The sequence below is a fragment of the Physeter macrocephalus genome, chromosome 8 (genome assembly GCF_002837175.3).
Source record: "Physeter macrocephalus isolate SW-GA chromosome 8, ASM283717v5, whole genome shotgun sequence".
Lineage (NCBI taxonomy): Eukaryota > Metazoa > Chordata > Mammalia > Artiodactyla > Physeteridae > Physeter > Physeter macrocephalus.
Window position 1 is genome coordinate 42831530 of NC_041221.1, and position 13939 is coordinate 42845468.

Below are 13939 nucleotides of genomic sequence, written 5' to 3' on the forward strand. Positions count from 1 at the left end.
TTGGCTGCGTTGGGTCTTCGTTGCGGCGCGTGGGCTTTCTCCAATTGCGGCGAGCGGGGGCTGCTCTTCGTTGCGGTGCGCGGGCTTCTCATTGCAGTGGCTTCTCTTGTTGCAGAGCACAGGCTCTAGGCGCGCCGGCTTCAGTAGCTGTGGCTCGTGGGCTCTATTATAGAGTGCAGGCTCAGTAGTTGTGGCGCATGGGCTTAGTTGCTCCGCGGCATGTGGGATCTTCTCGAACCCGTGTCCCCTGCATTGGCAGGTGGATTCTCAACCACTGCGCCACCAGGGAAGTCCTGCTTTACTACTTTGGCTTAGAGAACTGTGTAATTCATGAGCAAAACAATGCCTTGAAATACCTGATTATGTCAAGCCAGCTGCTACTTTCCAGCAGGGAAAACCATTTTATATCTGTGTCCCAAAATTCGGTACTGTTATCTGAAAAAAGGAAAAAGAGTAAAGAAGTCAGGCGTTGTTTGCTGATGCGCCTGCTGTGAACCTGTGCTGTTCGGAGGCGCTGCCCCAGACTGGGCTGAGAATCCAGCATTTCAAACCCTCAGCTGAAATTGTTTTTGAATTGTAAGCCCCTGGAATGGTGTGGTAGTCAAAAATAGACTTTCATTGCTCAAGTAAAAAGTGCCCTACAATCTGTCTACTAAGCCACAGTCCACCCTATAACCCAACAAGGAGAGTAACATGCTTCAGGCAGACAGAGTCGACATCCAGGCTGCTGCTCTTAGAAGAGGAAGATGCAACAGGCCACGTCCTAATGCCAAGGAGGCCTGAGGGAAGAGCTAGCTTCTGGTGGAATCCTAAACACACACGTTTACCTTGCACGCCAGACACGATCCCCCCAACGCACCTTGATACAGAAGCCCTGCATTTTACAGAAGTCTACTGCGTGTCAGAGTTGCAAACTCAAATCAGTGAGAAGGCAGATACCCCTGCAAGTACTGGATGGTGAAAACAGAAGTGGAGAATCACAGTCCTGGATCAACTAGTGCAATTTCTTACTTCTCCGCCAGGTGCCTGCTTTTTATAAACCTATTTTATAACACATAGCACAGTGTGTTCTAATTAGAGGTACACACTTGTTTCCCTTGGTGTCATGTTCATCTTTATCTCCAATGCCTAGCATAGTTAGTGTGTATAATGGAAATTCAACAAATGCTGACTGACTGAACGAATAAATCCTAAATCAGACCACTAGGCTAAAAAGTCAAAGTTAGGAAAAGCTACCTATAAGTGTGACAAATCTCAGAGGGTAAACACTCATTCAAGAGTGAAGAGAATCAACAGGGGACTGACTGATTAAATCTGATTCAAGTTCTGAACTGTTCACCCTGGGCGGCCTGGGCAGGGAAGTGGCAGTGGCTAGGATGGGCATATTTCATTTTCTACTTTGCACACTTCAGATGAATTGAATGTTTTTTACACTGTAAAAATACATATATATGCTCAATCAGAAAAAAATAAAATAAAATATTTCCACTTGGTGGGGGAGGAGTCCATTTAATAAGCCACTAAGGAAAACAAACAGATGATTCACTTTACAAAATAGCCGGTGAATACAGGTATTGCACAGTTCTACAACTTTTAAGGGAGAGGCTCAACGCTCACCACTGGGGAAGCAAGAGAGGAGGACGGTGGCTCTGTGTTCACTGCCCCGAGAAGGGGCAGTGAACACAGAGGCAAGAGCCTGCAGCAAAATGGCGGCAGCAAGTGTATCGAGGGCAGCTGGCCCCGTGGTGACTGGCCCCTCCACTCCGCGACACCAGCCCTCACGGCCGGGAACCTCTGTGTACAGCCATGAGGAACCCAGGGAAATGGCACCAACTTTCACCTGATCCACGCGGCATGTCTTTCCCCATCTGACAGAAAGTTTTTGCTCGGCATTCTTCTCACCTATCAGAAACAGCTGTTTAAATTTAGAGTAGGCCGTCTGGATTTCCTGCAGGGATAGGAAGTTGCTTGACAGGTCTTCAGTTTTAACAATTTCATAGGGTGGCCTGTGGATGATCTTATAAATTCTAGGTAAGAAAAAGTAACAAGAGATTAGAAGAGCCGGCATGAGTTAGAAACAGTTCATTTTTCCTGAGCACTTCCTAGGCGCCCAGATCTGTGTGAAGAGCTCCCACTGAATCCTCCCCAACGAGGCAACTACTGCCCAGCTGCCGCTCCCAGCCAGCAGAGGTGGGGAATGCAGGAACAAGGGGCAGAGCCACCCGGCCCAAGATTACGAAGTTTATCACCTGAAAGAGCCAGGATTTGAACCAAGGCAATTTAACTCCAAAGTCTACTCCTTTTCTGTTTTGTAATTCATCCAGTTTAGGGTTTTTTTTTTTTTTTTTAACTTCTTATTTTGAAAATTTTCAAACATGCAGAAAAGCAGAAAATAACACAGTGACATATACCTTGACCTAGATTTGACAACTGTCAACATTACAGAAATCATGCCACTTCCCCCTAAATGCTTCAGCGCGCATCTCTAAAAACAACGCAGCTAAGGCGCTTCATGATTATGTTATACTGACTCCTCTCAAGTTAAAGACGACCACTCTAAACTGTATCCCCAGCACTAAGTGCTTTATCAGCAGGTAAACTGAAATGGACCAACTACCAAGAACTGTTCCCTGCTTCTCGGAAAACAAAAACTGAGCTAACTAAACGATAACAAAATGTACAACAGTACTGACCCATCCAAGAAGTTCTTTTGGATTTGTAAAATGCCATCATCCTGCTCTTTGGGCAGTGCTGACATTTTCAAAAGGGCACATCCGCTGTGGCAGGACCAACACCATATCTGCAAAGGGGAGTAAAGGTTTTCCAGATGTAACGTAAACCACCTAACAGAGGACAGGTAAGCTTAGCATTTGAATTCATACAGGGAAATGTACACCTTCAATATGAAATAGCTAATATATTCAACTTTGTTATTCCAAGGAATAACTGTGTTATACTCATAATGAAAAAGGCTGATTTAGTCTTAAAGACAACAACAACAGAAACTCAGGTCTAGGTGGTCACACTCAGACTCGCTTATAGTCTAACACACACCTTTTGACTTGGCTTTAGTGCTGGGAACCTGGATGATGATGATAAAAACAACAACATCATCATCATCATTATTATTAGGATTATTAGGATAGAGGCTATCACTGGAGTACAGCTCATTATCTCAGGATTTTACATGAATTAAGTCATTTAATTCTCACAGTCACAGTCTGAGACAGGTATAAGTATTATCCCCACCAACGACAAGAAACTGAGGCTTGGAGAGACTGAATAACTTCCCCAAGTTGCACAGACAGTGCAGCAGTGACTTCTCAAGGCCGTGCTCCACTTGGATGGCCAAAAGGGGGCAGCTCCCATCATTAGAGGAAGTCCACACAAGAAAGCATGGAAAGTTGGTTATTCAACATACATTGGTAAGAGACTTGTACATGCAAGGCACTGAATTAGGTTGTGAGAGGATGGAAAGAGGGCTAAGATACTTCGTCTACCTTCAAGGTTCTTATATCCTAAAAGGGGAAATAAATTTGCAAATATAATAGGAAGTAGAATGTGGTAAACCACAGGAGAAGGGAATTTCAATGAACAACAAAGGGAGGGCAAACAGAGAAAGAAATCATATGAATGCCCATAAGTGACAGATTCAAGAGTTTAGGCATTTTTCTGGATACAGTGGGAGTTTCATTTGTTTGCTCTGCTGTATAGGAACACAAGGAGATTAGAACTGATTTGGGGGCAAAGTAATCTGCCAGGAGAGCCTGGAATGGAGAAGAGGGGAAGACTGGTTGGGGCCGGGGAATACGGCTGTGGATTTTGTGCCCCATATAAAGGTCTGGTTAAGGGTTCAACGTTGGCTAAAGCCCAGCACTGCTCTGCTGACCAAGCCTTCGGGCCCTGGCTCAAAGGCAGACCAGGAGGATCTCAGCTGCCCAGAGAGGCCCCCTCTTGCCAGACATCTGCACCGTACAGACCACACACTGGTGTGCCAGCAGCAGCCTGGGCTGGAGATCAGAGATCAGCAAACCCAGGCGATATTCTGCACTATGCTTAGAAAGTCAGAAAGAGGAACCGGTTCGGGGTTTCAGGGGAAGATGATGAATCAGTATTGGGTATGCTGGGTGTCTAGTGCCCACAGGACATCTGTGTGAAGATACTGAGGAGACTCCCAAGATGAGGATTATGACTTAGGAGAGGAAGGCAGGACTGCAGCTCTGGACACAGGAGCTGCCTGCCAGCTTCAGCGGAAGAGACGTGAGCCCACCCCGGAGCGAGGCCAGAAGGACGCAGAACTGCTTCAGGAACTGCCCAAAGAGTACCGACTCTGTAAGCTCCTAACAAGACGGAAGTGTTGGAACAGTGAGAGACAAATCAACGGGCCCCTTGCTGCCCTCTTACCCCCCTTTCCAACGTCATGCCCAGGCACTCCTGCCCCCTGGTGGGTGCAGCTCACTCTGAGGCGGGGGGACACTCTTAGCCATGACTCGTGACAGGTTCTAGGAAGTTAAGTGTTCTTAAGCCTTTTTATCTCCTCTCCTGCGGCAGAAAGAATCTGCTCTTGGTGACATTCAACCGCAGCTCATTCTATTTGGGGCTCAACTGTCACCTCCCAGCTGAGGCACAAAGGGACAATTCCCTTACGTTCTCTGTCTGAAACAGTAAATAGAAAACAAGCAAAATTCTTGGTCAGAGAGAGACTTCTCATAGGAATTTAGCAAAAGACATATGTCTTCTCCTATTGTAATATGCACAATTTCTGTCTGGGAAAGAGCCACAGGGTTCTTAGTAAGAATGACTTGACAACAGGCAAGAATCAGTGTGATAATCCTGTTTATTAAAAAAAAAAAAAGAAAAAGGGAAGGGGGAGATTATTCATTATTTGGTAGATTTTTTTGGGGGGTCTTTTTAAAATTGAAGTATAGCTGATGTACCATATTATATAAGTTACAGGTGTACGATATAGTGAGTCACAATTTTTAAAGCTTATACTCCATTTATAGTTACTATAAAATGTGCACTATATTACCCATGGTGTTCAATATATCCTTGTAGCTTATTTTATACCTAATAGCTTGTACATTATTTGGTACATCTTAAGGTGTCTCTCTTAACAGAGCCAAAGAGCTTTAGGGGAGCCTCTACAATTGGAGGCTAGAAAGCAGCGTAAGAAAGAAGGAAAGGAACCAGTAGGGAGGTAAGAGGACCAAGACAGCATCGTGTTTCCAAAGCCAAGACAGGAATTTAAAAGGCAAAAAAGTGGGGGGTGTGCACCCAGAACTACAGTGACTGACGGTGTGGAGAACGGGAGCCACCCAGGCTCAGTGACTCTGAGGGTCAACAGCAGAGCGGGGGCGCGCAGAAGCCCTGCTGCAAGAGGAAAGGGGGCAGAGGCAAGTAGAGAGAATCAGTACAGTCCTGAAATACAGGCAGTGCAGGCAAGGAGAACAGGCCCACGCTCAACTGTTAAGGAAGGGCTTCTTCAGATGAGGGAAACTTGAGCATGCCTTCAGGAGTGCAGAATCTCCGGAGATACACGCGGAAGGCGCAGAGCAACGGAAGACAAATCCAGGGCAGAGGAGACCAAGAGCCCAGGCAGAGGTCTGGGTTGGAGATGAAGGAGCACAGAGAGACGATGAGGAGGGCGAGGGGGAGGGGAGCCGGTGCAGCGGGCGCAGGAGGAAGGTGTTGAGCGACAGGTAGCACACCTTCTGCAGCTCGAAGTCTCGGCACAAGCTCTCCAGCCGCCGGGAGCCCCGGATGCCGGTCTCCAGCGCCTCTAGAGCCTCGCTGTGCTTCCACAGATGCGCCGCCAGTTGCTGGGGGGCGAGACCCGGGAGCAGGTGGGGCAGGGAGCCGGGGAGACAAAAGGGGAAAGTGGGGGGGAGAGGAGGGGAGGGGGAGGGGAGGGGGAGGAGGGAGGTCTTGTCGCTCCCTCTCCAAGACCCCTCGGGACTAAGGGAAAGGTGGTCAATGACAGTAAGAGAGTTAAGGGTGGGATCACCAACTTAAAGAGAATGAAAAAATGGCTACCCTGGCCCCAGAGAAGAACGACACAGGAACCAGAAGGAGTTCACTGACAGGCTGCTGAGCAGAACAGGGGCCCAAGTGAAGCAAGGTAACAGTTTTCACGTATACCATTAAAACGCTCTGCTGTTTGGTCTGAACAATCTGTAGCAATGTTCACTAGTCCCGCAGCAAAAAAATAAATACTCAGGACTGGAGTACAGCAGAGGGTCCAGGAGGCCGCAGTCTCTAGAATGGCAGCAAGGGTTTGACTGAAATCACAAATGATGCAGGTCTTTCCCGAACAGGAGTTAAGTGGAGGCAGGAAAGACCAGACTAGATGAAAAGTCAGGGTGAAAAAGCAGAGATACGGAAATGTTCTCGGACTAGCGATAATGGCCGTACAACATTGTGAACATATTCACTGTCACCAGTGGTAAATTTTACGTGATGTGTATTGAGAGCTGTGCTCCCTGGGTGAATGCGTAAACTCCATTTTGTGTAGTATTTTTCCACTGTCCATGCATCACAAGCTCCACTACAACTTTCAGGACACATAATTAAGGCTGCTCTAATAAAATGAGAATGCCTTCCTACAGTTTCTATCAAAGTTCTGTTGCTGACTCCTCAGGACAGGTCTTCTCGGGACAGTTTCTACTTCTCAGCCCCAAGGCCTGGCTAGAACAGAGTAGTGAAATTTCATATAATGCTGGATGGAGAAGCAGCCTATTCCCAAGTGTGTAGACAATTCGTCTTGGTTTCTTCCCACAGAGCATACCCCTTCTCCTAGAGTCATCTATGAAAGGCTGACGGATGAAGACCCTCATTTTTATTCTTCTAAAACATTCTCAAAATGTTGTCTACAGATCCCAAGACCCTCCCTTACAGGTGGCCTGAGAATATCACTAAGATGTAATTTGTCTTTTTCACTGTGTTGACATTGGCACTGATAGCGTTACAACTGCTGGTGCCTTGGTACCAACCAAGGTATTGCTACCAACAGCACTGGTCGCCACTGTATTCTTCACTGCCACAAACTTGAAGAAAAAGAATTGTTTCACTTCAGAATGTCCATAATGAAGAACTAAACATTATGAATTATATTAATCTTGATCATTACATTTAATATTTAATACTAATATTTTTTATATTCTGTGTGATGGAGTGGAAACAAAGCATGGAAGTGTTTGTCTCAGGGAAAAGCACCTATGAGACCGACTCAAGAGCTAAGCTAGCTGCTGTATTCTTGTAACTGAAAGAGCGAATGACAGACAAACTATGGGTGTTCAGACTGTGGTATCTGGCAGCCATTCATTCTTCAGGAAAAAAAAAAAAAAAAAAACAAGAATGAAGTGAGCCTATCCCCTTAAGGAAAACAACTGACAATCTGTTGCCAATGATAAAAGTTGAACTTTCAAGCAAAAATTAGAATTTTGTAAAACTAGTCTCTGCCTTTTTAGCTGGACAAATTCCCAACATTTAAAGACTTTCCTGATGAGACAGGGATGATATTAACAAATGTGATTTTTATCTAAGAAAGCATGTCAATATTTGCATGACCTGGGACTTCCCTGGTGGTGCACTGGTTAAGAATCTGCCTGCCAATGCAGGCGACACGTGTTCGAGCCCTGGTCCGGGAAGATCCCACATGCCGCAGAGCAACTAAGCCCGTGTGCCACAACTACTGAGCCTGTGCTCTAGAGCCCGCGAGCCACAACTACTGGGCCCACATGCCACAACTACTGAAGCCCGAGTGCCTAGAGCCTGTGCTCTGCAATAAGAGAAGCCACTGCAATGAGAAGCCTGCGCACTGCAACAAAGAGTAGCCCCCGCTTGCTGCAACTAGAGAAAGCCCGCGTGCAGCAACGAAGGCCCAACACAGCCAAAAATATAAATAAATAAATAAATAAATAAATTTATTTAAAAAAAAAAAATTTGGATGACCTGTATAACCTAGTGAGCTAATACTTTCTAAACGACCAATGTATTATGTTTTTATTTTTTTATTATTTTATTTTATTTTTATAGGTTATTTATTTATTATAAATTTATTTTATTTGTTTACTTTTGGCTGCTTTTGTTCTTTGTTGCTGTGCGTGGCTTTCTCTAGTTGCAGTGAGCGGGGGCTACTCTCCGTTGCAGTGCACGGACTTCTCATCGTGGCGGCTTCTCTTGTTGCGGAGCACATGCTCTAGGTGCGCGGGCTTCAGTAGTTGTGGCACACGGGCTCAGTAGTTGTGGCTCGCGGGCTCTAGAGCACAGGCTCAGTAGTTGTGGCACACGGGCTTAGTTGCTCCAAGGCATGTGGGATCTTCCCGGACCAGGGCTCGAACCCGTGTCCCCTGCATTGGCAGGCAGATTCTTAACCACTGGGCCACCAGGGAAGGCCCTGTATTATGTTTTTAAATCATGCATGTTTTAAGATCCATTCAAAGTACAAGACAGACCAATGGATTTTAATTTAGCAGTGAATGAAAAGTTCATTGACTATGTTTTCAGATTCCTCATTGAAATTAATCTTTATGAAACCACCACATCACTTTTTTGGTATACCATCAAAGAACAATATTTTCACATTCTCTGAAAAGGCTATTAAATACTCCTCACTTTCCCAAACACACATCTGTGTGAGGCTGGATTTTCTTCATGTACTTCAACCACACCCCACATACCACAACAGACTGAAGGAAGTGAGAAGATGTGAGAATGTAGCTGTCTTCTATTTTCAAAAATGTAAAACAGTACTATTCTATTTTTTTGTTTTGGACAATATAGTTATTTTTCACAAAAATTTTTTTGTTAACATGTAATGAGTTTTTTACTAAAATAAACATTAAGCAATTTTTCAGTTTTAATTTCTAATATGGCAAATATCAACAGATACAACCACAAAAACAAAAACTCTTTGAGACCCTCAATGATTTTTAAGACTGTAAAGAGTCCTGAGACCAGAAAGTTTGAGAACCACTGCTCTAAATCAAAGGTGGCACACTGGTGGGATGTGAACCAGCTCTGGCCCAAAGACATGTTTTTTAAACATCTGAATCAGTTGTGAACAGCTGCACACATTTAGAAATCGGGAAAACTCACATAAAAATCCATCTCTCTGATCTCTTCTGAGAAATCTGGACATCTGGCAAGATCAGGCCCGTATTACTGCATGGCACAAACGGGCTGGCAGAGAAGAGCAGCCAGCCCTTCATCCAGGCAGAGGGTCTCTGGTTCATTGCAAGAACCACACTCATTACCCACCTGGCCTGCATACACTTCTGGGCATGTGGCCCCTGCTTAGACATCTCACCTCCCTTTACGGGAATGACCTTTTTGGTGAACCAGCCATGTGCATAGCACAGCATTTGTCTGTAATTCTCATTCTGTACTCAATTCCCTGCAGGCTTGGCAACTCCCAACTGCCAATCAGAAACTGGAATAACTGCCAGAGTCTTGCTTTCTTTGACCAGTGACACACTAAATATGGCTCCCACCCCAGTCTATTCTGTGAAAATTAAGTAAGCTCTCCATGTTGTCTCTGGGAGGAAACTCGGCCATGCCCATTCAAGATTAATGGTGTGAGCCAAAAGGAATCTTAAACCCTACTACCCTTACAGGGGTCGGCTCAGCCTCAAAACAATTTAGGTGTTAAATTAGGCTGGCTTTCAACACCAGACAGGCCCGTAATCCCCCAAAAGCTCTTTAAAGATGTCTCTGCTAAGAACTCCAGGGCATCTGTGAAAACTTTAGAACTCTGACCCCAGGAGCCTCACTGTCAAAGAGGCTCCTCTAAGGGAGTCCCTAAGATATTTTTAGATTGCTCTTGGACTGAGGACAAACTCTTTAATACCAAAGCCAAGGGCTTTAAGTAGGATAATCTGCCAGGATGGGCCAATGAGCAAGCCATGCATTTAGGGTTTCCAGATGCACTTACTGGTATGCCATGACCCTGGAAGCGCGGCACATCCTCCTCAGGAAGAGGGGTGGGGACAACAAAGTATGCTGGCAACCTAGAAGAAAGAGACGTCATCGGTTTTAGCGCTGGAGTTAATTCATTAAATATGAAAGCTCAACGTCAATGAACACAGGAAGTTAAGCAGAGTGTCATGACATGGACCATGTTTCCCTCTTAAGAAGAACCAGTGCAGGGGCTTCCCTGGTGGCGCAGCGGTTGCGCGTCCGCCTGCCGATGCAGGGGAACCGGGTTCGCGCCCCGGTTTGGGAGGATCCCACGTGCCGCGGAGCGGCTGGGCCCGTGAGCCATGGCCGCTGAGCCTGCGCGTCCGGAGCCTGTCCTCCGCAACGCGAGAGGCCACGGCAGAGGGAGGCCCGCATACCACAAAAAAAAAAAAAAGAAGAACCAGTGCAGATGAACCGTCTCTGTCGAAATCAATCAGGAATCTGAGTTCAAATCCTAGCTCTGCCTCTGATTCTGTGTAACCCTAGGTAAGTTATCCCACCTCTCTGGGTCTGTTTCCTCATGAATAAAATCACCATGGCAATGTACTCATCAAAAACCAGACTGTAGGAAACTACCAGTCAAGTGGCCTGGTTTCTTCAAATAAATTGCAAGAAAAAGCTAATAGTGTGAGACTCTATAGATTAAGAAGTTTAAGAAACCTATCAATTTTCAAGATATCAATCTCATCGAATCTTTTTTTTTTTTTGGCTGCGTTGGGTCTTCGTTGTTGCACGTGGGCTTTCTCTAGTTGCGGCGAATGGGGGTTACTCTTCGTTGCAGTGGGCGGGCTTCTTATTGTGGTGGCTTCTCTCGTTGTGGAGCACAGGCTCTAGGCACGCAGGCTTCAGTAGTTGCGGCACATGGGCCCTAGAGCGCGCGGGCTTCAGCAGTTACAGAGCATGGGCTCAGGAGTTGTGGCTTGCGGGCTCTAGAGCACAGGCTCAGTAGTTGTGGCGCACAGGCTTAGTTGCTCCAAGACATGTGGGATCTTTCCAGACCAGGGATGGAACTCGTGTCCCCTGCATTGGAAGGCAGATTCTTAACCACTGAGCCATCAGGGAAGTCCCTCACTGAATCTTGATTAATGATAAAACAGATAAAAAGATAAAAAATAAATTGTTTTGAAAATTTATAAAACAGTGGGGAAAACCTGAACACTTGACTGGGTACTGAATGATATTAAGGAATCAAATGTTAAATGTGAAAGGTGTGATAATGCGTTTATGATTATGTTTATAAAAAGAGTCCTTCATTCTTAGAGATGTAAAACTTAAATATTTATGAATGAAATGTGATGAGCTCTAGGATTTATTTCAAAATAATTGGGCGGGGCGGGGGGGCGGGGAGGGTTGGAGTAGGTAGAGGCACACAGACTAGCCATGAGTTAATAACTGTTGAAGCTGGGTGACGGGTAAAAGGAATTCATCAAATTCTCTTTTCTTTTATACTGCTTGAAATTTTCCATTTAAAAAAAAAACCTTAAAGGTAATTAAAAGGAACAAAGCTCCCATAATACTGTGATGTAAAACCAGGTTTGGGAACAACTGGGCAAGGCTAAGATACCTCAAACCATTAAAACGTAGAAGAATTATTTGGCTTTAGAGGTTCCGAAGTGCTTGGAATATTTTCTTTCACGCGTCCACTTGAGCGGGTGGGCTTACTATCCCTTCCTCAGGTGCTGTCACTGAAGCAAAAACCTCTTCACAGACCAATGGCTCTCAAACTCAGGCTGCCTGTTAAAGTCACATAGGAAGATCTAAAAATTCCCAGTGTCCAGGCTTCACTGCAGAACTATTAAATATCAGAGGTGTCAAAGCTCTCCAGGTGTGTAATCAGGATGACAGCTGTTGTTCTAGAAGCTCCTGCTAGTCAAAGCGTATAGCAGCATCACCCGGACACTTAGAAGGAGAGCGGCCCCGACCTACAGAATCAGAATCTGCACTTTCACGACCTCCCCAGGGGACCGGGCTGCACAGTCAACCGTGAGAAGCAGCGCCTTAGATGGCAACTTACAGACAACTGTTTCCCAGCCCTCACAGGAGAGTCGCCCGTGGGCTTTGTGTAAACCAGATTCTCAGCTCCTTCCCCAGAGGCTCATTCGACAAAGCTGGGATGGGGCCACACTGCTTTAAAAAGTTTGCATGTCTTCCTCTACTAGTGTGGTTGAATATTTCACAAGTTAATTGTGCCTTATAAACAGTCTTCCACCAAAGGGGAAAAGAATGTCAGAACCCGGTGTATTAGCATGCGTACCATGCAGTCACTGAAGAAAGGAGGCTGCAAAGAGAGGGACAGCTCTGCACCTCCCAGTGGGGAGGTTTGTGATGTCCCCTCCTGTCCCAGTGACCTCAAGGTGGTTCTACAGAGGCTCTGCTGGGAGACTCCAGATGCCTACAAGCAACTGACCCTCCCACCTGGGAGAGCACTCATTTTAGTCACTAGGAGGAGTTTTGGATACAAAGTAAACAGCCTCTCCAAATATAAGCTGACTTTATTCAAGGAAAGTTGTATGATCCTCTTAGGCACCACCTCAGTTAGGGTGAGGGAACCCCCAGAGCGACACCACCAGAGCAATGTCTTCCTGTGGCTGCATCAATTCCTAGGTTCCCCTGTGTTACACACTCTCTACAGGGTTGAGGACCTTCTTAGACCTGCACAGGGAGGTGGCATGAAGAAAGGCTTTTCAGGAGAAGGCAAGTAAACGCTCAGTTTCTTATTCTTATCCGAACTGACCGGGGTCCCCTCTTACCGCCGGGGCTTTCATTAATTTATTCATTGTCCCCGGTTTATTGAGTGGGCCTTGTAAGTCAGGCACTATACTTGGTGCTGAGGATATAAAGATGAACCAAAACAGAACAGGGTCCTTGATTCCCCAGGACGGATGGGCTGCAGAAACAAACATTAACCAAATGGTGATACAGATAAGGATAAACTCACGATCAGAGGAGGTGCTAAGGAGAGAGGCACACAGTACAGTGAAAGCTCTCACGGGAGACCTCATCTAGTCTTGGGAAGACTCCCTAAAAGAGACACCTGGGCAGAGATCTGACCGATGAAGTGGAGGTAACTCACTAGTACAGCTGGAAGCAAAAGAAGCATCCCAGACAGACCGCAGAGGCAAGGCCCACAGGAGGGACTCAGCGTGGCTGGAGGGGTACACGCAAAGCCGGAGAGTTAGGCTTGAGTCAAACCACGAAGGGCCTGTAGGGCCTGTTAGAAGTTTTATCCTCTCTACCATGAACAGCAAGGAGCCAATGAAGCAGGGGAAGAATGGATGCCGGGGGCCAGAGTGGGTGGGGGACACCATGCAGGCAGCTACCGCGGTGCCAGGTAAGAAACAAAGCACAGCTTTTCCTGTATCATCCCCATGGGGCAGAAGCGCAGGGGCGAGTGCATGGCTGGGGCAGCCCAGGGGGAGTGTGTCTGCACCGAGTGCTCTGAGCAGCAAAATCTTGCTGAGGCTCCATTCCCCACCCCGACCACTAATTAGATCCCCCTGACACCCCACTCCACCCCCCTTCTCTACCTGGTATATTTCTGATGTGCTGACACCTATGCAAATACCAATGAATTTAATCAGTATGTGGCAGGATCCCGGGAACGGGCATGCCTTCTAACAGTGTCAACATCACATTACAAAATATCACCTCCTAGGAGCAGGGCTTCCATACCTCCTCCTGACTGAGCACTCGTTTTCCCTTTCCAAGCTTTGTGACTATAAAGAGGGGAGGAGGAGCAGGGTGTGCGTGGGGGGGGTGTGATCCGACACTTGCCCGGCAGGCCTCTCCCCACTGTCACCCCAGTTTGTGCTGTAACAAGAGGGCTAACCTTATACGTGTCTGAGACTGATCAAAATCAAAACCGACTGGGGCTTCCCTGGTGGCGCAGTGGTTGAGAGTCCGCCTGCCGATGCAGGGGACACGGGTTCGCGCCCCGGTCCGGGAGGATCCCACGTGCCGCGGAGCGGCTGGGCCCGTG

At 46.6% G+C, this 13939-nt stretch overlaps 1 protein-coding gene across 1 annotated transcript in view; it reads right to left on the bottom strand.

Annotated features, from left to right (window-relative positions):
* MTMR12 (myotubularin related protein 12) overlaps nt 1-13939 on the bottom strand; it is a 69656-nt gene that overhangs the window by 14737 nt on the left and 40980 nt on the right. The window contains exons 8-11 of the mRNA XM_024121828.3: nt 9935-10010; nt 2694-2800; nt 1903-2027; nt 357-435 (exon numbers count right to left, since the gene is read on the bottom strand). Coding sequence (XP_023977596.1) covers nt 357-435; nt 1903-2027; nt 2694-2800; nt 9935-10010 — 387 coding nt within the window. The remainder of the gene's footprint in view (nt 1-356; nt 436-1902; nt 2028-2693; nt 2801-9934; nt 10011-13939) is intronic.